The sequence below is a fragment of the Prionailurus bengalensis genome, chromosome A3, assembly GCF_016509475.1.
Source record: "Prionailurus bengalensis isolate Pbe53 chromosome A3, Fcat_Pben_1.1_paternal_pri, whole genome shotgun sequence".
NCBI lineage: Eukaryota > Metazoa > Chordata > Mammalia > Carnivora > Felidae > Prionailurus > Prionailurus bengalensis.
The window spans coordinates 83,013,290-83,039,106 of record NC_057354.1 but is presented as its reverse complement, the minus strand read 5'-3'; the positions used below and the strand labels follow the sequence as shown (position 1 = coordinate 83,039,106).

The window sequence follows — 25,817 nt, the reverse complement described above, 5'->3', positions numbered from 1 at the left end:
CAGATCAGAGAAATGTAACAGGATACTGGGAGGCACTTAAGAGCTCCCCGCCTGAGGTTAGTGACTAAAACTAGATCTAAAACCGACCAAAGTAGTATTCAACAGCCTGGGTGGGGGCATGGAGTTGGGTGGCCGGTAGAATTTCATCGGGGTTGGGGTTCACCAGGCAGTACGGTGGGGAAAGAGAGGACAGTGTGTTATGTTTTGTACAAAAGAGTGTCGTGATAGACCGTGGAACTTGAGTAGTGAATCAAGTGAGAACATGAAGGATGTGGGGAAGGGGGGAAAGGGAAAGGTGGTCAGAGCAAGAGATATTGTTCCCAGAGAGGTGAAGAATTACAGGAATTTGGAGGGAGTGAGCTGCAAAGTTGAGAAATGGCAGCTAGAGAGCAAGATGTTTGAAACTGAGGTGAAGGAGGTTGTGCAGGTATTAGTAATGACAAGGTCGTGTGTGTGAGGTAGGCGTGGGTACCTGAGGTTGGGTGTAAGAGAATGGCATTGGAAAAGAGTTCCAGAAACTGAGAGGCCAAGGAATTGTACGGATCCTTTGTGTGAATAAGGAAATTGTCAAGAGTCACAGCAGGGATCATGGTGGAGAGGTGGAGGGACAGTGAGCCCGTTTGCCCATGTCTTCCAAGGATGAGGGGAGGGATGCGGCCCAGAGGTCTGTAGAAGATTGAAGAAGGGTAGTGCAGGCATGACCAGGCTTGTGAGCTTCAGAGAAACTGGAGAGCTGGCCAGTAGCCTGGAGCAGAGGTGACTACCCTGCCCCACATCTAGGCTAAGCATGGAGAGATGTAGGAGAGAGAATGTGGCCTCATGTCAGTGGGCCCCAGAAGCTCAGCCCAGAGCACATTTACATTCAGGTTAAGAGAGTGGAAAGAACATCTGAGTACCTGGATTAGTCAAATTCACAGAGACCAGAGTATAGTGGCGACTGCCTAGGGGCTGGGCAGAGGGGAGGATGGAGAGTTTCATGTTTAACGGGTATGGAGTTTGAGTTTGGGAAGATGAAGGAAGTTCTGGATTGGGATGGTGGTGACAGTTGTAGAGCAGTGTCGGTGCACGTAATGCCACAGAAGCATACAGTTAAAACGGTAAATTTTATCTCACATGTATTTTACCAGTTTAAAAATAAAAGGGATGATCTGAGGAAAGGATGTTGGACCTTGAGTGCAGGGGCACTGTGGAGGGAGTTGGGGCACAGTAGTGGGTGAGCCGCAGGGAGTCATGGGAGACCTAGGTGGCTCCCCCTTTGAGGGTGAGTGCGGTGAGCAGGGGTTGGGGGCAGAGGGACTGTCTAAATGGTCTCTGGGAGACTGAAGATGGAGTGGCCGGGCTCTGCCTGGCGCTGGGGTGGGTGGTGGTCTTCCCCTGAGTCCCAAGGAAAGAGGGGGTTCTGTGCTACTCTACATCTCTGTTGCCCTAGAATCTAGCACAGCGCCTGACATGTAGAAGATGTGAATATATGTTTGAATGCATAAAAAAATGACTTCTATCCAAAGAAACAAAACCTCAAAAAGAATTTAAATGGCCTTGCTGAAAAATCCAAATACAGTTCCCCAAAAGTGATGAAGAATGAAAAGCTAGAGTTGGTCTCTGGAGAAGAAAGAGGATTTTTGGCAAATGTGCAGAAGAACTTACTGCGAAATTGAAGTTTAGACTGGAAAAAATAAAATCATAAACAGAAGGCTATACATGGGTAAAGGGTGTTGGAACTGAAACATTTTCCCACCTATGCAAATGATTGCGTGGTGGATTTGCGATTTGGAAGGGAATTATCCTATTTTGTGCTAAATCAGAAGATTATTAACTTTATAAAGTGTTAAGCCTAGGTCATGCGTTGGTTCCTAACTTATAGATAACAAATTATAGCAATTAGCTCATTCATTTTATTATTAATAGTTAGACCCAGATTGTAGAGAATGTTATGCCTGCATGCATCTTCAAAGACACATAGATATTTGCAATTGCTGGGTATCTTTTTAAAAATGTGCTTTTGTACCATATTTAGTTTAAGTGTTTTTTGTTTTTTGTTTTTTTCTCTAAAAGTGGAGAAGGGTTACCTTTTAAGGTTGCTGCCAGGCATCGATTTTCTTTTGAAGGGTCTAGAAAAGTGCTGGCTGGTGGTCGTCTTGCCTTGTGAAACATGTCCTGCAGCTGCCAGACCATTGTCATGCCCCATTCTTCTTGTTGTCGTTTTAGTGACAGCTATATTGTGCGTGTCAAGGCTGTGGTTATGACCAGAGATGACTCCAGCGGGGGATGGTTCCCACAGGAAGGAGGCGGGATCAGTCGCGTGGGTGTCTGTAAGGTCATGCACCCCGAAGGCAATGGACGAAGCGGCTTTCTCATCCACGGTGAACGACAGAAAGACAAACTGGTAATGGTAGACATGCAACGCGTGGTGTTATATCAGCAACGACTGATTGCTTTCTGTTAATCATGGCCCTCTTCTCATAGGTTTGTTTGTCTCCTTCCGCACCTCCCCCCCCCCCCCCCCCCCCACCTTATTTCTCTGACTTCAAACTGTTGTGAAAGCTTCGGAAGTTACAACTCTGGAGCTGATGCCAAATACAAAACATAACCCTGACTTTCCAGTGAAGTCCTTTCTTACCACACCAGATAACGCAGGTGCTTAGTATATTTGGCCATCTTGTTTGCGTCTTTGATTAATTAAGCTGTCTTTCTGTCACCGTAACAAGATATTAAAAACAGAAGCGTGTTCTTTGTCATGAATCACATTCTAGTGAGCTGTGAAGCCTGGGCTTTTAAAGATGTAGGGTTTATTCGTGGAGCATGCCGTCAAGGTTTGGATGGTAAAAGGTCAAATGCAAAGGCAGAATGTCACCTGATACTTGGTTATTTGTAAATACTGTTTATCTAAAAGATACTGTAGCTTTTATTTCCTATACTAGTGAATAAAACATGTTTGGAAAATGTAGTGGTATCACATGTCTATAATAATTCTACATGCTTGTTAAATACATACTTTGGAGAGTAATATTCTCTCACGTGAGTGGAGCATTAGTAGCTCATAACATAGAGTTTCATGAAGGAACGTGGATGTCCAGTTCTGAGCTATGAAGGAATCCATGATATGAAGAAAAGTTGCTATTTTTAATTGGTAGCCTTGAACCTGGAAGAACGTTGCTCCTATCTGTACTTGATCATGGAGCGTATACTCAGAAGCCAACTGTTGCTTCAAAATGTGCAGGATCTTATTGGATCTCAACAGAAAAAATATAAAGACAGCACAGGAAATGTCACTGTGACATTTGAGACCCTTAACAGCGAGCGTGTCTGTTGAGTGTTACGTGTTAAATGTACAAATGTAATCTGCTTTTGCAACCACTTCTTACTGTTTAAAAAAGTTACCAAATAGATAAGACAGAACAATTTGTAAGTGTTATATATAGATTAACAGAAATGCTATTTTCACGCTTGATTCATTCCCAAAAATGAAATGAATGAAAGTTTAAAGGGAGAACATAGCTCATTTTAAGAAGTGTGTCCATTCAGAAAATTCCCTATGTATTAGTCAAATAATTAAAGCATTCTTATTTACAATGTAGCCATATTCCCAGTAAAAAGTAAAATAACACCATTTAGCTAACATTCACCATGTGCTAAACACAATGCTAGTCCTTTAGTTCACTGTGTCCTTACAATAGCCTGTATAATTATAACTGAAAAAATTAAGATTTTTAGATAAACTCCTTGTTCTTCGTGACCCATCTTGAGAGTATGTAACTAGTATTTGATACTCCATCACTCTGACCCTAAAACTGAGCCAAGCCACATGTGCTCAACCACCTTTAGCCTTTTAGTGTAGTTTTTCCCCCTTGTGCATATTCCTCTTTTTTCATAGCTCCGAACAGAGCTTGTCAACCATTTTGTGTCTCATTTGCTTTGCCTTAACATTCTCTAAGGAATTTTCCTCGTTTGCTGTATAAGGTTGATATAATATTGTTTATTTGGTGATCTCCTTAGGGTTATTACAAATATTAAGGTTCTTTCCCTCCTCTCCCCCTCCCCCACCCCCTGCAGTATTACCTACCTGCATTTTCCACCTTTACTATTTTGTTGGAATAATTTGGGGTCAAATTTTTATGACTGTTGATACTTGTACAAAGAACTGCTACCAGCATATAGGAGAATTTCCTTGAGGGTCATATATTTTAAATCTTTTTAATTTTTATTCTATTTGAGAGAGTGAGAGCACGAGAGAGAGAAAGAGAATCTTAACCAAGCTCCATGCTCAACGTGGAGCCCGACACACGGCCCAATGGGGGGCAGGTGCAGGGGGAGAATCCCATGACCCCTGGGATCATGACCTGAGCCAAAATCAAGAGTTGGGCGCTCAACTGACCGAGCCTCCCAGGTGCCCCGAGAGTCATATATTTTAAATCTTTACCAATTTGACAGAGTAACAGTAGTATCATATTATTAATTACTAATGGTATCAATGTTTTTCTGTTTGTTAAACAGTTGTTTAACAGTTGTAACAGTGAATTATCTGTTAATGTCATTTGCTTATTTATTTATTGGAGGCCTTTTCTCCTTGATATATATGCCCTCTTATGTAAGAAAGATATCAATCTTCATCTGCCATATTTACTGCAAATAGTTTTCTAGTTTGTTGCTTGCCTTTTTATTTAGTTGGTGTTCTTTTTCTAACAAAAATGTTGATAAATTTTTTTTCACTTTTTCCCTTTGTATTTTTTTTATTACTTTCGTGTTAGCAAATTATCTTGCCTGAGCAGTTAAATCTTTTTAGATCTATTTTTTCTTGGTATTTTCATGGTTTATCATAGAATATGTCAACCTAAAATGGCCTTTAGATTGTCTCATCCAGGCCCTTCATTTTAGAAATATATTTTAGAAACTTGTATCTTACCACTGACTTGCACTTAATAATTGTAAACTTTTACCATTTTGGTCAAAGCAAAGCCCTCAGTTAAATTCCTGTAACATTCTTAAGGAGGAGGATTCTTTTATCTCTGCTTCGCAGTGGGGAAACTCAGTGCTCCAAGAAGTGATGATCCGTTTCCTCGGTCTAGGGCATGTGGTTATTAGCAGAGCCAACATCAGGAACCATTTCATTGTGAATCCCCAACCTGGTCCCTTCATACTAATTCTGCATAGCAATAGGGCAGTCGTGGCTGTGAACCAGCTTCTGTAATCTGTTGCTGTTGCACAAGGATTGTGTGCCTTGGCTCATTTCCATCCCCCCCCCCCCCCCCGCGTCATGTTTCTCTGTCACTCCATTTCTCTTCCTGTCCCATTTATATTCTGTGACTCTCCACTTCCAGACTTTTGTATGTAGTCGTATTGAAATCACATGCTCATATACCCAGTTGTGCTTTCCCATCTTTCCATCCCTCACACTCTGGGAAATTCTAGACTCTTGTATCCAGTGCTGCTTAACTCTGACCCCCTGCCCTGTCCCACAATACACACATACACACACACCCTTTGGACATAGGGTGACTCCATACTTCCATAATGCAGCACTCCTGCCCACATGGGTATGAACCCACATGGGAGCTTGCAAATGGTATACGTTGTGGAAGGACCTCCTCTCTAAGTGGTGGAATAGTGGGGAGAGGGTGGAGATCATTTCTGAAATACGGTGGGTGGATAGCACCAGAGTTCCTAGTATTCTAACTAGATAGGACAAGAAATGCTTTCTCTGGTAGGAACAGTGTTACCACTGGTTTTTCCGATGTAGTGCAGTTCTAGAATTTAGCACATTGATTTTTGTTATTATTTGAATTCTGTGTTGAAGCCTATGAACAGAATTTCCATGGTTTCTATGGAAAAAAAATCTGTGTTCCAGACATCCATTAAGAAGTCCTTAATTTGGATAATTTTTTTAAGTTGGAGACAATCAAATTTTCCTGAGAAATTATGTGTAAATTTAAAATTTCTGAGTTGAATCATTTTTTTGAGTTTATTTATTGTTGAGAGACAGAGTGCAAGCAGGGGAGGGGCAGAGGGAGAGAGTCACAGAATCTGAAGCAGGCTCCAGGCTCTGAGCTGTCAGCACAGAGCCCAGTGTGGGGCTCATACCCATAAACCATGAGATCATGACCTGAGCCAAAGTCGGACACTTAACCGACTGAGCCACCCAGGCGCCTCTGAGTTGAATCATTTTAAATGAACTAGAGAAGTTTATTCCTTAAATCCCATGAGAAATCAACTTATGAAGATGAATCACATAATCTGAAAGGTTGGTCGTTCCATTGGTTGTACATGTGCAGGTCTGTGAGCATGTACGTGCACGTGCACACATGCACACACGCGCGCACACACACACACACACACACACATTTGGTAGGAGATCCAGCTGGTAAAGCTCTTTAACAGCAGTTTGCCAGGATATTCATTTTAAATGTACATACTTTTTAACCTGACAGTTTCGTACTTAAACCCTATCCTATAGAAATAGACTTATACACAAAGATTTAAGGAAAGCAATAGTTCTCAAACATTTTTGGTCTCAGGATCCCTTTACACTCTGAAAATTTATTGAGGGACCCCCAAAAGCTTTTGTTTTATGAGTTACAGCTACTTATTTTTACCATATTAGAAATTAAAACTGAAATGTAAAAAAATTATTTATGACATCCCTCTAGAACCATTTTCCAGAATAACAGTAATTGGAGAGAAGACTAGCATTGCTTTATATTTTTGCCCTCTCTTTAAATATCTGGCTTAATAGAAAATAGCTAGATTCTACTATCTACTCCTGCCTTCAAGCTGTTGCAGTATGTTGTTTTGGATGAAGTATATGAAGAAAATCCAGCTTCACACAGATAAGTAGTTGGAAAAGAGGGAAAACCTTTTCAGGTAATTGTAGATGTACTTCTTGGATACGACACCAAAACTCGGCTTGTAATAGTTTCTAAAATGTGGAATCTGAAGCCACATTAATGAACTTTTCATACTGTGGTACATTAAAAACTACTGGTTTATGTTTCACTTTGAATGGTGGATCTTTTAGTCATTCCTGATTTTTTTGAACATCATGTCATTTGAAAAATAATGGTTTACTGAGTTCAGCAGATCTGCCAAATGTTGCTACATCTAATTCTACATAATGAAAAAGTCCCATTTCTTAACATCACCACTAATATCATTAGAAAAGTCGTTAAGTATTGGAAGCTGTCCAAAATTCTAATTTCACTTGAAAGTTCAGATTTTATTATTGGCAACAAATACCTCCAGTTGTTTTCCTTGAAGTGACAGGGTCACTGTGTTCATTTTCGAGAAAGTGTCTGCTAAGTACCGGGTCTGAATAACCATAGTTCATCTGTCAGTTGCTCTTTCAAGTAAACCTGGTGATCCATGAAAAAGGCAGTTAAATTCAACTCACTACTGAAACCGTTGCGCAGGTACTTTTCCTTGAGACAGGCGTCGTTCTTCCGTATGGCGGCAGAAGTGAAAAGGCTGTTAGAAATGCCCTTCCCTTTTCATCTATGCATTTGTGCAAAGCCAAAGTTTCTTCATATACGTCAGCCCAAGCAGCATATAATGGCAGATTGAATGAAGAAGCAGATAGGAGAATCCAGTTAGGTACACCTCCCATTTCACCACACAGGCTAAGAGCTGTGTATTCAAGGGTCAAGATGTAATGATTTTTAGCTTCTTCATCAAGGGCCATCCTACACAGAACTGGCATTTTCCACTTTGACTGTGAGGCGGTGATGAATCAGGTGACCATAGTACAGTTTGGTGCCACGACACTGCCTTGATGCATGCCACAGCACAACAGTTTTACCCCCCTGTGCCTTTTGCACCCTCAGTAGAAATGGCAACACAATGAAATGGCAAAATGTCCTACTATCTGAAAATAGTTATGCCATCCTGGAGCCCCTGAAGTAGGTAGAGAGGGAGGGCTCCCTAGAGCTCACAGAACAAAATTTGAGATCGTGTATAGAGGTGTTCATTCCAGCACTATCTCTAAAACTGGCTGATTAGCAAAATCTACATGCCCGTTAGTAAGTATGGAGAATGACTGACTAATTCCAACGTGTCCACTGAGCCATTAAACAGAACTTGGTATTTTTCTGTATCTACCTCTAAAACGTGTCCTTGAGGAAAAGGCAACTTGCAGAGCCTTTTATAGGTATGGCCATGTTTAAAAACACACACAAACTTATGTGTGTATATAAAGAAGCCACAGAAAGGAACGTGGCATTGTGTCCACCATACTGATAGTGGCTGACTCAAGAGAAATGGAGAGGCATTGAGGGTGGGGGCGGAGAGGCAAGCAAGTATGGAGCCTTCACATATTTGTGTAGATTACTTAAATCTTGGACAATATACAGTTCTTGTGTCTTTTTTTTATTAAATTTTTTTTTCAACGTTTATTTATTTTTTTTGGGACAGAGAGAGACAGAGCATGAACGGGAGAGGGGCAGAGAGAGAGGGAGACACAGAATCGGAAACAGGCTCCAGGCTCTGAGCCATCAGCCCAGAGCCTGACGCGGGGCTCGAACTCACGGACTGCCAGATCGTGACCTGGCTGAAGTCGGACGCTTAACCGACTGCGCCACCCAGGCACCCCAATTGTGTCTATTTTTTTTAAAGCTCCCAACGAGAATATATAATCACCTTTTTCCTCCCCGTGCATCTCATTTTCAAAGATACCTTTTCTAAAGCCCTTCTCAAGTTTGGAGTTAATGCCAAACCTCACTAGGGTTTAGACCTGTGAAGATGAAAACATCTGAACTTTTTCATTTTTGTCATTAAACCTGGATATGTAGTGATGTTATTTTGCTTAACAGGATGTAAAGAGATGGTACCTGATCCCCTTCCCCTCACTTATTTTAGGTGGCTGAACTTTACTTTTCTAAGAATTTTAGAACGTCTTTAAGAAAATTTGCCATTGAGTAATCTTAAGCTTGGAAAACATGAACCAAAAGCTAATTTTTTTCACCCTAAAAATATGGAGAGGGGCACCTGGGTGGCTCATTCGGTAGAGCAAGAGACTCGGGGTCACCATCTTGGGGTCGTGAGTTTGAGTCCCACGTTGGGGGTAGAGTTTACTTTAAAAAAAAAAAATACGGAGAAACTGGAAGTCTTTGTTTTTACAAAAAGTTTATTTTGAGACTTTGAATTGAGACTATTAAATTCTAAAATAGATAACATTTGTTGGTTAAAGCCTTGGTTATTTGGATTTCCCCAATTTGGAATGGGGCTGGGCTGACATTTAATCATTGCACTATTCTTAGAGAAAAATGGCCATAATAAGCGATTTAATCATAAATAGAACTGTGTGAGGGGAGTGTTGTCTTCTTTCAATACAATGTAATAAAGTGAACTGCTTGGGACTGCTATTTGATATACCAATTTGACTATTATACTCATCTATTTATTAAGTCAGAGAACATTTATTGGCAGCACTTAGTTTCTGGTTGCTTAGATGTAGTCTTGAAACTCGTACTCATTCAAAGTTCTTCTCTTATTTGAACTTATACTAACTTAGGCAAAGCTTCACTCTTTCCCTTCGCTTAGTCTAAAAGTAATAAGATTTTGTTAAATGTGGAGCTTTGCCAGCACAAGAGCAAAGCTATTAAAATTCAGCAGAATCCCTTTGGTGCACATAATAAAGCCATAGGAATAAATATCGTCGCTATTTTGGAGGGTTTTTTATGAATAAAGAATGAAGTTTACATTCGTGGGGTGGCAATGCTGCTTTTCTTGTGTAATATTAAACTCTGGTATCTTTATCAACAACAGCACTGTGCTGGTCATGGAGTTATTTTGTAATACATCTTGATCTTTTACAGTCTGGTTAGGAGCACAAGGCTAGTGAAACTTAGAAAATACTGTAAAATCAAGTACTAAATTGTGAGGGTCACAGGAAGAACTGGCGTAAAAAAAACAATCTACTCCAAGTTACAGCTTAGTAAAAGGCATTTCTGGAACTAGATCACTAGAAACTTAGAGGTTGTTCTAATCTAGATAAAAGTTTAACAGATCAGGGTGGGAGCAACTGAAATGAGATTGATCTAAAAGAGGTTTAAGGAAAAATGAAGTGGACCTCATGGTTAATAATACAGGGGCTAGAGAAAGCAGAAGAGATAGAGACAACCACAGGGATTTTGAGATAGCATGAACAGAGAGGGGTTGGCATTGCTACATATGGGAAGTTGGGAGAGGAAACGAGAAGTAGAAATTTCAGAACAGGTTAGTTAATTTTTTCAACATGTTGCATGTGAGGTCACTAGGAAACACCCATCAGGACAGAGGAGGGAAGATTGAGAACCATTAGTACAAAGGTCCTGACATAGAAGCAATAAACCTGAAACAGATTGAAGCCCTGAGACCTGGGCTTCCCCTTAGTGCCCTCCAGTTAGGGGCAGGAGGACCTAAAATGACTGAGAACCGGGGTGGTTAAGAAGTCCAGTGGGCATCACCAAAGGCGAGCAGGGCAGGGTCAACAAAGAATGGATGGTCCGCAAGGCAAGCGAAGGCTTCTTTGGAGATGGAGAGACAGATATGAGAAGGCAGGGATGAAGGGTTTTCATTAGTCGCCAGCAATGATAGATGGTTCCTAGTTGGGTTTTTGTAACCAGACACCATCACGGCTATTTCACAAGTAACCAGCCTGTGCGTTTCAATCCTTCAGGTGGTATTGGAATGCTATGTAAGAAAGGACTTGGTCTACACCAAAGCCAACCCAACCTTTCATCATTGGAAGGTCGACAATAGGAAGTTTGGACTTACTTTCCAAAGCCCTGCTGATGCTCGAGCCTTTGACAGGGGAGTGAGGAAAGCAATCGAAGACCTTATAGAAGGTATTGAATTTTGTCACTGCATTCTTAGGGGGACAGTGGGAACGTTCCAAGGTCTTTTTTATTCCAGTTGTCTGCCATCATATATTTGTGGTTTATTTGAGGGAGGCCTGGGGTGGGCAGGTCAGTAGATGGCAAAACTTGAGGAACATCCACAGAGAACAATTACTAAGTGACAGTGCAGGGGGAAAGGAGTTGGGTTTCAGACTAAGGAGTGATCCCAGTTGGTTTTCAGACTCTGCTCTGGAAAGACAAATTCTGGACTTCCATGTCAATGACTTTTTGACAGATTACACTTTTCCCTGACTATTGAAATGCCTTCGGTCTGATCGGTCTTGGCTCGGAAGGTGCCAGGCCTAGCGACTGCCGTCCTATAATGAGAGCTCACGGTGTGTGGCTGCACTGAAAAGGAAGGGGATCTGTAAGTCCTGGAGCCCTGGTTCGGTGTAGGGCTTGGTCTGTGGGTGAGTGGGGAGTAGACAATGTGTTGCCTCTGAATGTGGCCTGGAAGGCTCTTGGGCAGTCAGTTCTCACGGGCTTTTCTAGAGTCCACAGATGCAAACACGCAAACTCTTTACATTCAGTTATCCATTCAGAGAGTTAAAGTGGCCATAGCCAGAGCCCTTTAAAAAAAATAAAGCAAGGCATGTGAAAGCCAAATCCAGAATTTGGGGAGACGAATTACAAAAGAATGTACGCTTCATTTGTTTAAGACATAGAGTGTTCTGAAGTCATTTTCTTCTTTGTGGATTTGGGGGAAGAGCGAAAGGCAAATCTTAAAAAGGAAACTTGCTTAACGTTAGTAGTAAGAACATGAGTCTGTTCACTACAACGTGTGATAGCCAAAAAGGTAATTAAAAACCAACGTTCACATTCTAGGTCTGACGTAAGGTGGCAAATATTTAAAAAGTTGTTATGAAACATAGCTTTTAAAGTGTAGAGAGAAAGTGCTCCCATATTGCTGATAGAATTGTACAGTATGTCCACTTATTCTGTGAAGGTACGCACAAAATTTGATTCTCTTACTTGTAATTTTTTTCTCTATATATACTCTCTTTAGCTGTTTCTGTCAAACTTTCCTCAGATGTTGATGGACTGGAATAATTTAACTAGTAGAGAAAAGTCCTGAAAGATCAGTAGTAATTGTGCAGAAGACTTATTTTTTTCTCCTGCAGTCCCCCGGTAGAAATTTAAATAGCTCTCATCCCTTTCTGAGCAGTTTTTTAAATTTCAGCTGAATGTAATAGCAAAACATTTTCTAAATGCACATTTTTAAAGACCTAACCAAGAAAAGGAGATAGAGGAGAAATTTGCCTTTTGGTATACCTATCATTTAGGCAGAGTTCAATGTTTTTCCCTTTTGGCCATTAACAGTATCCGTTAAGTTGGTCCATGCATTATTGGGTATTGTGAGGGGGAAAGGAAGAAGTTACACAGATTTGCATGCCAGAATGAAGAAAGGGATGAACAAGTAAGTAATAAATCAAACCCTAAATGACCAAAGCATTCCATAATGGAATAAACTGGGTTTTCTGACAGGAGCCCAAATTTTGGCCTGCAGAAACGGACAACTCACAGATGCCCCAATATTGCAAAAGAAAACCTCTTTGCGTGGGTATCTGCTTTGAAGGCAGCTCCCACAGTCTGGGTTTTTGAGTCCAGTGTCTGAATTTCGGAACAGGAAGTGACCGAACAAGCTATTTAGTCAAACCCTCGTATTGCCAGATGGAAAGACCAGAAACTGACACGGAGACCGTTGCAGGTGTCACTTTCTAGTGCTTTCCCCACTACACTGTAGGGGTCTGGGGGGACACTGGCAGAGTCTGGGCTTCAGCAGGTGCTTCAGAGCAGTGGGCTGACTCTCCTCTCCACGCCCAGGTGACTCTCCGGGTGCGTGTTCTCAAGTGGCCCATGCAGAAGCTTGAGGGATTAAGAACAACAGTAGGCAGGGTTAATTTAGGGAATGTCCTAACTAGAGTCAATTAAAGAGGAATAAATTGAAAACATTTAATTCCCAGGTTACATATTTCTGCTGATGATTCACATTTGAAAGGAATGGAATGTGGTTTTATTAAAATATGTTTTTTAAATGATTGGTTTTGACTCACCTTCTTTGGAACTGTGTTTTATCACATTTTTTGTCTTTTTAGGCTCAACCACATCATCTTCCACCATCCATAATGAAGCTGAGCTTGGCGATGATGACGTTTTTACAGTAAGTTCCCTTTGTCCTTTGCTTTGTGGATGAGTTGGTGAATAATCAGAGAGAGGTTCTGTTTAAGGATGTGAGAGACACTTTGCAATTTGGCATTTGCCATTAATATTGGGAGACCATGGGGGAGATCTCTGTCTGGTCACAGTTTTGGCTCTGCTAGGTTTGCCCATGTTGTGGGGGTACCATTGGCCGCCTGACACGACTGCGGCACCTCTCTCCGACCTGTCCCAGGTTCTCTCACAGCCTTCCCCAGATTTAGGGTGACCAACTCTCCGGCTTGCCTGGGACTGTCCTACTTTTACCACTGGGAGTCCCTAGTTGGCAAAATACCTCAGTCGCAGGCCAACCGGGACAACTCGTCGCCCTACTCAGAGTCTTCTGTTAACACAACTCCTTCTCTGGCATCAGGGAAAAAGCCAGAGTAGCCTTTCTGAAGAGTAATTAAACATCTGTGATAAGAGAGGCCTGAAGGCTGAACTGGAGTAAGGCGCAAGTATGCTAAGGCAGGAAAGGGCTTGGCTCTTGTGACACAGCAGGAGTTAATGGGATATTACTGGAAACAAAACGATTTCTCAGCTTGCGTCGTCTTTGAAATCCTGTGCTTCTAAAAGTTAATTAACAAACAGTTCATCACACACCTGCTGTGTGCTTGGTGCAGGGAGGAAGCTTTAGGGCAGCGTTTTCAAACTCTTGGCCCCCACACACAGTAAGAGATACATTTGCATTGTAACCTAGGACACACGCACACCTGAAATCAGATCATATTTCATGTTCTGCATTCTGATTTTTTTTCTCTTCTGTTTCATTTTCTTCCACTTTTTACTATGAAACTTCTAGAGCACACAGGAAAATTTAAAGAATATCACAGTAAACCTCTACATTCAGCATTTGCCCTGTTTGCTTTATCTGTACCTGTAGATACTTACACATGCACACACACGTGATTGTTTCTGTTTTTTGCCAGTCCAGTTGAAAGTAAGTCACCTTGATGTTTTAATTCTCTAGCATGCATCGCCTAAAAGCAAGGCATTCTCTTCCACAAGCGTCATGCCATTACTATACCTGGGAAAATTAATAGGGATTCCCTAATATCATCTAATAGTTCCCACTAGTTCCTCCCTTATCCCAAGAGTATCTTTCATAAGCTGTTTTTATTTCATATTTGTAAATACCGGCTGCAGCCCTTTAAATGTGTGTCCTAATGCACTCATCATGGAACCAGTGATTTGAAAAATGCTACTTTAGTAACAGAGAGGTGTAGAAACTATGCCTCGAGCCCTCATGGAGATAACAGGGTGGTTTGGGCAGAGATAAGATGGACCCACGGGAGGCTTGGAGAATGGCACCCACTGTGTAGTCAGTCCTCTAGTCCAGGGTACGTTACAGGGAGGGGTCTGGGGATCAGAGAAGACCGCTAGGAGGTGAGGCTGACCTATTCCTCGGTGGCATTTGAACCCAGCTTGGGAAGGGGCTTCAAAACTGGGAAGCACAGGGCAAAGGCAGAAGTAGGGATGTGCACGGAGAGTTGCCTCTGCGCCACGGGCCCCAACCTGATGTGAACAGAGCGTGCCATAGGGGTGTCAGGAAATGACCTCAGTTGTCTTTGCATTGAGCGGCTGGTGTGATTGTGGCTCAGAACAGGCTTCCTATAGTGCTCCAAGCAGATCCTCTCAACAGTTGGCATTTGCTTACATCTGTTCCTTTGTCACGTTTTCGAGAGACAAACAACAGCAGGCGGGTTAAAAGGTGGCTTCCTGTGCTCCAGAGCAACACTGTCATTCGCAGCTGCTTCCCAGCTACCTGCCAGAAGTGATTTATAGAACCGTGAGAGGGCAAGGGGGACTGGGGTGATGGAAGCCAGCATCCCTCCTGGTTTTGTCCTTTAATCCACAGGGGCTCAACTTGCTGCTCTAGGGTAGCAGAGAATGCCCGCAAGGAAGTGTAGAAACAGCCCTGCTGTTTGCAGACACTGAAACTCAGTGGGGAAGGAGCTCCACTTAATTGCGTTCCGTGTAGGCCCTGACATATCTTTGCCTTCATTCCATGTGTTTACCAACAAGGGCCTATTAACAATAGCACCTCCCTTCCCTAATGGCCTCTTCATTAGCCATTGACCGTTAGGAACTCCTCCCCTGTAAGGATGGGGGAGGGTCATCAGGGGCTTATGTGCCAGGTTTCCCATTGGATCCTGAGCTTCCTGTCACTAGACTTTCTGTCCTAAGATGGAAAGTGAGGTATCCGAAACCCGGAGCCCAGGAAGTGAGCTGCTGTGTTGACTCCTGTGTAGTCTATAGCTTCCCAAAGCTTGTCGTGTCCTAAAACTTTTATTGATAGGACAGATATTCAGAACACAGAACTCATTTAGTGTAGAAAGAGTATAAATAGTGGGGTGGCTGGGTGGCTCAGTCGGGTAAGCATCCCACTTCAGCTCAGGTCACAATTTCGCAGTTCGTGAGTTCAAGCTCCGTGTTGGGCTCTGTGCTGACAGCTCAGAGCCTGGAGCCTGCTTCAGATTCTGTGTCTCCCTCTCTCTCTGCCCCTCTCCCACTCACACTCTGTCTCTCTCTGTCTCTCTCTGTCTCTCTCAAAAATAAATAAACATTTAAAAAAAGAAAGAAAGAAAGAGTATAAATGGTGATAAGACCTTCTAACAACTCATGATGGACCCGAATTATGAGGGCTTTCTGGGAGGACAGCAAGTGTATGTGTGGTTATAACTTGAGGAACCAGGGAGTATAACTTCTGTTTTTGCCACGAGAGCCAGGGGCTTCCCTCTGTTTCAGGGGATTCCTTGGGGCTAGAAGGAAAACAGGACATTGTGGACAATATGTTGATGCACATTCTACAGTGGGGAATAAAGTGGAGAAAGAGACCCCCCTGGAGTTGTTGGGTACTCACCAAGTACGGGCTGTCTCTGCTCACACTGTCCCAGCTCTCATGGTCATCCCCCAAACCAGCTTGTCCTCCTGGCTTCTCAGGATTGAGAAACCGTGTTGCAATTCCTCAGAATAAAATTAGCGTCCTGCTTGGCGTGTGCACGAGTGGGTGCACATGCGCGCACACACACACCATCGCACACCCTGCCCGTGCATCTGTGGCCACTCGCCAACACCATTGCCCCCTCAGTCTTCCCATGCCTCTCCATTCATTCTGCTGCCACCAGCCGGCTGTGTGTCCACATCCTTCCTGCCCAAGCCACCAGCAGAGACTCCCGATGAGCAACTGTTCTGATTTTCTGAGTGTGGACTGTTTATTCATTTGTGTGTGTCCTAGTATTTCTCCTTCACAATTATGATTGTTTTCTCTCCTTTAAAATTCCAAAGCACTCTGCTGATGATTTCTGGCTTGCCCCTTGAAAGCCTGCCCTTTTTCTGTTTTCAGATTTTTTCTTTACTGAATGAATGAATCTTTAATTAGAAGCAGGACATTCGTCATGATAGTCTCTGCATCCCTGTAAAGCTTTGCTCTAAAGGTGCTCAATCAACGGGTGGTGTGAACCTCAGATATAGTGTGTAACAGTCATAGGTTTCCATATTTTATTCATTTGCTTTGTTGTTATCCCGGGGGGCCGTGTAAAGTTGGGTGATTTTGAGGGATTCTCGGTAGCTTCATGTCTTGTTTTTCTAGCTTTCTTTTCTGCTGCGTCTACAAATGGGAGCTGTGCTCCTAGCATCGTCACTCGCTGTGAGCTCTTGACTGCTCACACGTACCTTCTCGCCCTTCCGTGAACTCTCTACCCTTTGCAGTAATGTCTCTTCCTGGACCTCAGTTACAGTGACTGACCCAGGTGAACACAAATACCTAGATGGCAAGGGTGTGCTCAGCGTTGAATACGCAGGTATGAGGCTTGAGCCATTTGGTACAAATTTGGAAGATGAGTAATGCAAACAATATAAACAACAACAACAACAGTTAGCGTTCTGTTTAACAGGAGGTTGTTTGTTTGTTTGCCACTGCTAAGAATTGGCACACTCATGGGGCGCCTGGGTGGCTCAGTTGGTTAAGCGGCCAACTTCGGCCCAGGTCATGATCTTGCTGTTCATGAGTTCGAGCCCCGCATCGGGCTCTGTGTTGACAGCTCAGAACCTGGAGCCTGCTTCAGATTCTGTGTTTCCGTCTCTCTGTGTCCTTCCCCCTGCTCGCATTCTCTCTCTTTCTCTCAAAAGTAAACATGGAAAAAAAAAAAAGAAAGAAAGAGTTGGCACACTCATGGTGGCGCCTCTGACTGACAGCTTTTAGTTTCTTTCATTTCAGGGCTGGGGAGACTTGAAAGGGACAGAATGGAAAGACCCTTGAGTCTGTTCCCTCTGTTGTGCTTTTGTCTTGCAGAGAAGACATGTACTTTTATCTTGTGGAGGAGGCCCCTTGTCAGCCTGAGATAGGACCAGTCTAGCTCCCTGTGGATAAGCTGAGCTGGTTTGCTCCCCAACTTAGGACTCACTTCCTCCCAGCCCCCCACAGTTGAAGACCCTGAGACCAGAGCATGTGGAGCCTGCAAGGAGGGGGGGCTGGGGGGGAGAAAAGGAGATAATAGTGAAAATGGACCGTATAGAACTAGACTGGCTCTGGGTTTTATGGCCCTTTCATGAACAGTTTTCCAAAATCCTGTTTTGTAGGGTTGGGTCCTTTAAAACCTGGTGGTTTATTTACTGCTGCCAAATTCTCAAATCATTTTTTAACTGTTATTAGCATCTTCATGGCTAGACAAGGATAATTTCAACACGATCTTGGGAGAACACAGCCACAGTGTGTGTATACTTCTAGAGCAGGCTCATCTAGACTCTGCGGTCAAGTGTTGTTGGCGCTTCAGCTGTCACTGTGCTGAGTGGCTGGATTCTGGCTCTAAAGCTTGGGGATTAGGGAAATATTTGCTTTATAGACAGATACTTGGGGGTGTGTAAAATAGCTAAGTCTTCATCTTCCATAATAAGAAGTCCCGAAAGAGTATCTAAATCTGCAAATCGGGAAATAGTAGTATAACCACTTGACGTTGGAAAAAAATGGAGAGAAGTGGAAGAAGAAAGAGCCACAAGAATTGAAGTGTGTGTTTCTCTGGCGCAGGAGCTGAGATGGGGAGGGGCAGAACTGCTATTGAGAGAGTAAATGATACACGTGTATTGATTTTTTTTTTTTTTTAAAGAAAGAATGCAGGGGTTTTCTCAGAATGGGGACTGTGGGAGGGGGGCGGTCAAGGGAGAAGGTGGGATGGGGAGAGATGCCTTAGTTACAGCAATCCTGGGTCCCCCTGCATCGGGGGTTTAAAGACCTTAAAGAGACACAACAGAGGTTGAGGTCTGCGGCTGCAAGTTCTCTTCCTCCCGCTGTTTTCTCTGCCTGGTGCTAGGAAGCAGTATGTCCACTGTGCAGATAATTAGCTGCAAATGTTTGGCTTGCGGGGAGACAAGGTTAGCTGCAGACATGCCAACTCCTTAGAATTACAGGTCTTGGAATTGGAAGGGATTTTGAGTTCCTATCAGATGAGCCAGCCTGCTTCCTTCTGGCAAATGAAGTAGGGATTCGCCTCATTTGACAGCCTCGGTTGGGGAAGCAGCTCAGGGTCCACTGGGTGACTTGCCGAAGGTCACACAGCTAGTTCACAGTGGAGGAGCCAGGAACACCATCCCCCAGCCTTTCCAGCTCACCACTGCTATTTTTCTCTTCTTCTGTTGAATAATTATATTTATGATATTCCAGCCATTCTATTTTTTAAACAACCAAGTACAGGCATTGTATTTTAGGGTTCTGTTGAACCCAAATTGGAAAGGGGAGAGAAAAGAAGATAAATTTAAGAGCAGTGGACTGTGTGGCCCATTAATGTGACAGACTTGGAGCCTACTGAGTGAGTTTTGCAGCCCAGGGGTCCCCAAAATAGCAACTCAAAGCTTGACTATAGGAAAGCCTACCCTTATGTAAGGTTGTTGGGTTTTTTTTTTTTTTTTTATGGTTGTTTATTTTTTGAGCGAGAGAGAGAGCGAGCGAGCAAGCCTGGGAGGGGCAGAGAGAGAGAGGGAGAGAGAGAGAGAAATCTCAAGCAGGCTCCGCACTGTCAATGCAGAGCCCAGTGTGGGCCTCAAACTCACGAACTGTGAGATCATGACCTGAGCCAAAACCAAGAGTCGGATGCTCAACCGACTGAGCCACCCAGGTGCCCCTACCCCTATATAAGGCTTTGATTTTGTTTTTTGCCTGCCTTGTACGTTTTTACCACCATGACCTAAGTATTGTTTCTGGATCTGGGAGGCCCTTCTCAGTAGCGATTCCTAATTAAGCCCTAGTGCCTTAAGGCATTCATCCTGTGTAATGAGATCACCACTCTCCTGTGCACCTAGAATGGTATTAAACTGTGCACCATCCTTTGCAGAACTGAGAAGATTTAATTCACATCATTTTGTGTGGGTCTGAACACTCTCCTAGAAGCCAGCTGAAGAAGGCTGATATTTGGATTACGTTTGGCATTTCATCGTACCTTAGGCAGGCAGCCCTCCTTCATGTAGGAAAAACGTCATGTCTTTTACACCGTCGTCAGCTTCCAGCCATGTTTTGCCTAGACTGGAAGAACTTGGTCCTTCCTCGTGCCCTACGCTTGAACCCTTGACATCCTGTTTACTACAAGCTGCATTTTATTACTTTCTGGCTGTTCAGAGCAGTTGTCCCTAATGACATCCCTGACGCCTCCCACCCACCCCAGGGCTAAAGTATGGCTAAAGCAAGCGTTTGAAACCAGAATACTAAGAAGCAATTTGTTTTGTCCTGGATGGGCTTTTGAGCATTTACAAGTTGTGCTTATTTTCATTCCTTTTTTTTTTTTTTTTTTTTAAGTTTGTTTATTTTGAGAGAGTGCGTGCCACATGTGCGGTAGGGGCAGAAAGAGAGGGAGCAAGAGAATCCCGAGTAGGTCCTGCTCCACCAGTGCAGAACTGGGATCATGACCTGCAACCGGGGGTCAGACAGTGAACCAACTGAGCCACCCAGGTGCCCCATATACTTACTTTCATTCTTGATTAAGTAGGAAGAAATGAATTCATTGGATTTTGTAATCATCAAGGTTTCGTTTACAGAAGCAGAAGAGTATAGCCTGCCACAACATTTCCCCTTTTTTTTGAAGTCTTTTCCACCTAATCCGTGCCAGCAGCCATTAAAACTGAAGGCAAATCTACCAATTTTGTGGGGTTTTTTTTCCAAATCTACCTATTTTGTAATAAATGGGGCTCATTTACTGATTTTTTCTAAGAAAGCAGTGACGTGTGACCACTGAGTATGCAGAGTTTAGAGGCTAGGGAGAGGCCTGCATTCCAGACTCGGTTCTGCCAGTACTTCACTATGATCACTGATCCTTTGGACCCACAGTCTTCTCAAGGTTGAATGTACTTCCTTTGAGCCTCTATTTGCTGGCCTCGGGGAAGGGAAGAAAAGGCACTGTGGTGTGGCACTGCCCCTGGCACCGTGCCCTGCACTCTCACATACGTGACTGAGCTTGGTCCTCACAATCACCCTGTGAGGGGCATGCTGACACTTCCTCTTCTGCAGATAAAATCACCAAGACTCCGAGAGCCAAAGCAACCTATATTCTGTTCTATACTCTGCCCACCCAGAATGCAAACTTCTGATCTGCTTGCTGCCTTTCAGAGAAGTTTGACAAAAGGCAGTATGTATTCAGTAAGTTTCAGTAAATTTTACTTCTTTAAATCTATCAGATTCCCTTCATTGCAAAGTAGCTTCCTAAATGATGGTCTTTTCAACTAGTGCCTTGGCTTAAAACTACTTCAGTCGAGGGCGCCTGGGTGGCTCAGTCGGTTGAGCATCCAGCTCTTAATTTCGGCTCAGGTCATGATCTCCTGGTTCATGGGACCAAGCTCTGCACAGTCAGCAAGGACCCTGCTTGGGATTCTCTCGCCCTCTCTTCCCCTCCCCCACTCACTCGCTCTGCCTCTCTCTCAAGTAAACATTAAAAAAAAAACAAACAAAAAAATACTTCAGTGAAGGTCTGAAGTTACCCTTGCCCCTGCTCGAAAGCCTCAGTCGCATTTTAGACGATCAGTTGATTAAAAATGTTTTCTTGGGCACCTGGGTGATTGGTTAAGCTTCTGACTTCAGCTCAGGTCATGATCTCACGGTTCGTGAGTTCGAGCCCCGCATCTGGTGAACAGCAGCCCCGCTTCTCTTTCTCTCCCACTCTCCGCCTCTTTCCCTCCCGGCCCCTAGTGGCACCACTCTCTCTGCTTCTCACTGACTTGCGCTCTCTCTCTTTAAAAAAAAAAAAAAAAAAAAAATTGTTTCCTGTTGTCTCTACCTTTGGCATCTGGGGATTGGGCAGACTGGGGTGGGGAGAAGCTAAGTAAAAGAGAAAACAGGTTGAAAATGTAAGCTCCTTCTACAAAGTTTAACTAGTGAAACTGATCTATGGTAGCTTGTTAGGAGAAGCAAAAATGTTTTGGGGGAGGGGCAGCCATAGGCTTTGGGGTTGACACCAGGAAGCAGTGTCCCATAACTGCTGCTGGCTGAGACCCAGCACTGCACTGGGTGGTGTGGAAGGTCTCAGAAAATGGGAGGGAGCTGCTTTATCTTCTAAATGACAATAATTACCAAGCTCACATTACATAGTGAGGGGAGGATCTTTTTATTCAACATGTAATACCTACAGTGGCTTTAAATTAAAGCAGTTAATATGTCTGAGGCTCAAACAAAAGCTTTGAAATGCTCTCAATTTCAAGAAGCCCAAAGGCATTCTTGCTAGCCCTCCCACTTGAGTCTTTCTTCACTTACATGCACCTTATCTCATCTTCTTAAGTTGTGGGTAGTAGGATACTGTTCTTTGCATTTTACTAATTCATACAGAGGATGTATTCGGGGTTACCTGAAAGCCCGCCTTCCTGCTCGCAACCCTTCAGCCCCTTCCAGTAAATCAAGCTGTGGGTGTATCAGAGTCCTTTCCTTTCATATGAAAATTTCACCTAAGTTTAAAAACATTTTTTTAATGTTTATTTATTTTTTTTGAGAGAGAGAGAGTGGGAGTGAGAGCGGGGGAGGTGCAGAGAGAGAAAGGGAGACACAGAATCTGAAACAGGCTCCAGGCTCTAAGCCGTCAGCACAGAGTCTCATGTGGGGCTCCAACTCAGGAATGGCAAGATCATGACCTGAACCAAAGTTGGATGCTTAACAGACAGCCACCCAGGCGCCCCTCACCTAACTTCAAAATTTAGAAACATAAGACTTTTTTTTTCGATGAGTAGGAGTTTTGTTTTTGTCGTTTGATTTACAGGGAAAGAATGCCCACTTTATCCTCGGGCCCCAGAAAGCATAATGTCTTAGAGTCTAAGGCCAAAGTCGTCTCTTTCCCTCATTCTTGCAGCTGCCTCTTAGACCCAGACCGCCTGCTAGCTGGGCCATGAAAGAGCACGTGCCTGGCTGGTTGCTTGCCTTTTTGAAAGAGGACACTTGGAACCTATGTAGGCCCTTAGGACAGGTGAGCTAGTGCTACCTGTTCCCAAAGACCTGTTGATAAAATGGGTGACAATTTCCTGTTTACCAAAGGAAAAAGGTCTAACAGGTGCCAAGGGGAAAGGAGTGCTGTACTAAAGAGAGACAACAGATCATCAAGCCACCCGAGCCAGGTGCCTTCTGAGGCACTTAACTATCCAGTGTGCTGCCTTCTGAGAAGCAGAGGTCCCCAGAGTTTCGTGTCCTTAGTCTCCTTGCTGGGCCCAAGGTTGAGAGGAATGGTACATACTTATATTTAGTGTGTGTATATACCTTTAAAAAAAACAAAATGAGGGGCGCCTGGGTAGTTCAGTTGGTTAAGCTTCCAACTCGACTTTGGCTCAGATTTCATGATTTCAAGGTTCAGGAAATCGAGCCCCATGTCCGTCCGCACTGTGAGAGTGGAGCCTGCGTGGGATTCTCTCTCTGCTCCTCCCCCACTCATGATCTCTCTCTCTCTCTCTCTCCGTCTCTCTCCCTCCCTCCCCCCCCTCAAAATAAGCAATAAAATAAAACATTAAAAATGAGAAGCCTTGCAATGGAAAGATTGATATTGGCATTGGTTGCATCAGCTGTTGAGATCTATTTTGGTGGAAGATTGCAGTAAAAATAATACAAATTGTGGTCATAACTACTAGGTAGGCTCCTTTAAAAATGCAAAATAGCAGCATCTACAGACAAGGCAGAAGTGCTATTTAATGAATCTGAGGGAATCCTGTGGCCCTCGAATGAGCTAGGTAGCAGTCTCCATCAAACCCCTTGGATGTTCTTAAGAGGAGGGAAGGAGGGTTATTCATGACACTGTTAGAGCTCAGACAGACCTTGGAGATCATTGATTGCCCCCCCCCCCCTTATTTTACACATGAGGAAACTGAGGCCCTGAGAAGTTAAACAACTTGCCCAACGCCTATGGCCTAACCTGGCCTGGAATCAGTTCTTGGTGCAGTTTGTGCCTAACGTTGCTGTATGATTTCCAGTTGACATGGTCTGGCTTCTTAAGCATTTCTTAACCTTTGTTTTCTATGCCTTGTTTAAAACGTGTCAGCCTGCTAACCTCCTGACGGGGTTTCTCAGAGTAGGGTTGGCTCCTTGCGCTGTGTGTTTGCTTCTATCACCTCATGTGTTCCTGGGGACACAGGGACGATGAAGTGACTACTTGTTTGCCTTACTGAAGGTGGGCTTCATCCCCATTGTCTCCATCCCCAAGACGGGGAAGGAAATTGCCAGTTGCCAACCTTCTCATAGATACACTGAGTAGGACATTCCAAGTGCCCCTTAGTAGTTCTAAGTGTCTGGGAAAGAACAGTCCTGCCCTAGGCACATCTTTCCTCTCCTGCGGGCATTGTTTGCCCACTGCTGCTGCCTTTGTGCTCTGCCCTTACCCCCTTTGGTAAAAAAACAAAGATTTAGCAGGAAAATCCAAGGGGAGTTGAAGGGATACACATAGCCTTGAAAACACTTGTTTCACTTTGAAATGCGTAGTCTGACCCACCCTGAATGCCCCAAAAAGTCCTTGGTCAACAGCCAGGATTCCATCCCAGGACGCGTAATTTAAGCAGACTGCCTCCTCAGCTGCTCTGGCTTCTTGGTTCTTTCTCTCCTTCCTTTCTTGAGCTTCCCTTGGTCAAAGAAGTTCTCCTTCCAAATGAAGAAGGCTCATTCGCAGACCCAAGGCATGTGAACAGATGCATGTGCTTCTGTAAGAACTTCCAGGTAGACCCAAGGAGAGGGAAGAACAGCCAAGTTTCCAAGAGTAAGAAATCCTTTTATAAGATATGCCCGTGCAGTAGGAGAGAGCCAGCTACAGGTTTAACATGAGACATGCATCTTCTAGTCTCCCTTCCCCATTCAGTCCAATTTCTACCCAAACCAGGCAGCATTGACCTTGGGGAAACAGGTAGCCTCCTCCCAGCGTCTTTTACACTTCGGATTTTGATTTATTTTCAGATATCATAACATTAAAGCCAGCTATGCAAAAGGAAAGTCTGTGCCAACTTTGGAAGCTGTGGTGTTTTTCTCTCATTTGTTGTTAAAATTCTGGGGAATTATGGGAAATAACTGACTAAGTAGGTGTTCAGAGTCTGGCCATTGGAAGCTTGCTCTTTTTGAAGAATTTTATTAGATGTTCACTGGTAAACTTGAACCTCTTTTTCTCTTCCTCTGAGCCTAGTTCTGACTTGTCCACCCATCTAGAAGGGAAGCCACCTGGCCTTGCCCCTGCCCGTGTCCCCCTGTTATGTCTGAACCCACATCCCACAGAGCACCCAGCCCAAACCCAAGAAACTTCCAGGCAAGGGATGGGTGCCTTTACTATCAAAGGTGGATTCCATCAGGCCACTCGTGTCTGTATTTTCCTGATTTTAAGGTTGGCAGTACCCGCTCATCTTAGTACCCTCTGACTCTTGCTCCCATCCTCCCTTCCTTCCTTGTCTCACCTCCCTGTTCCTTCAAGTTTCTTCCTTATCAAAGTCATCTCAGCTTTCTGCCTTGTTAGAGGGCTTTAGAACCAGGCCCCACAAACCTTGTTCCTTTGAACAAATTCAGCATGACTTTTTAATTAGAGAACAATTCACATCCAGTCTTCCTGAGCTGAGTCCTTATTATTTAGCATTAGAATACTCAATTGCATTTCTATTATTCAGTGCCTCATATTAGGTTGCAAACTTCTTAATGGAACATCTTTTTAATAATGGGCATTGACACTGATTCAGCGTCCAACCGAGACCCAGAGGCAGGATTTTCTGGAGGCTACATTTGCAGGTGGCAGTGGTTATGCTCACTGTATCATGTTGCATAGGACCCCCCCCCCCCCCACAACCAGGTCCACAGCAGCGCCTGCCCTCTTCGTCTACAGTGGGTGGGACAGAAGGCTCTCTGTCCCTGGATGTGGGGAAGCCTACTGTTGAAGCCTCCACATTTTTTCTTCTTGAGCTCAAACCCACAACAGAGACAACCCCTAGAGAGCAAGGTGAGTTTAAAGCACATCAGAGTCTTTGTTAAATTTTTTTTTTTAACGTTTATTTATTTTTGAGACAGAGAGGCAGAGCATGAATGGGGGAGGGTCAGAGAAAGAGACAGACACAGAATCTGAAACAGGGTCCAGGCTCTGAGCTGTCAGCACAGAGCCCGACGCTGATGTGGGGCTCGAACTCACGGACCGTGAGATCATGACCTGAGGCGAAGTCGGACGCTTAACCGACTGAACCACCCAGGTGCCCCAAGAGTCTTTATGAGTTGAAGGTGAAGCTGTCAGATTGGTAGGTTGGTAGGTGTCATTAGCTTGTGCATACAAATAACAGATATTCAGGAGTCTTGCT

At 43.8% G+C, this 25,817-nt stretch overlaps 1 protein-coding gene across 2 annotated transcripts in view; it reads left to right on the top strand.

Annotated features, from left to right (window-relative positions):
* SPRED2 (sprouty related EVH1 domain containing 2) overlaps positions 1-25,817 on the top strand; it is a 114,590-nt gene that overhangs the window by 79,513 nt on the left and 9,260 nt on the right. For both annotated transcript variants that reach the window (XM_043603522.1, XM_043603523.1), the window contains exons 2-4: positions 2,206-2,383; positions 10,643-10,811; positions 12,959-13,023. In XM_043603522.1, the coding sequence (XP_043459457.1) occupies positions 2,206-2,383; positions 10,643-10,811; positions 12,959-13,023 (412 nt within the window). The remainder of the gene's footprint in view (positions 1-2,205; positions 2,384-10,642; positions 10,812-12,958; positions 13,024-25,817) is intronic.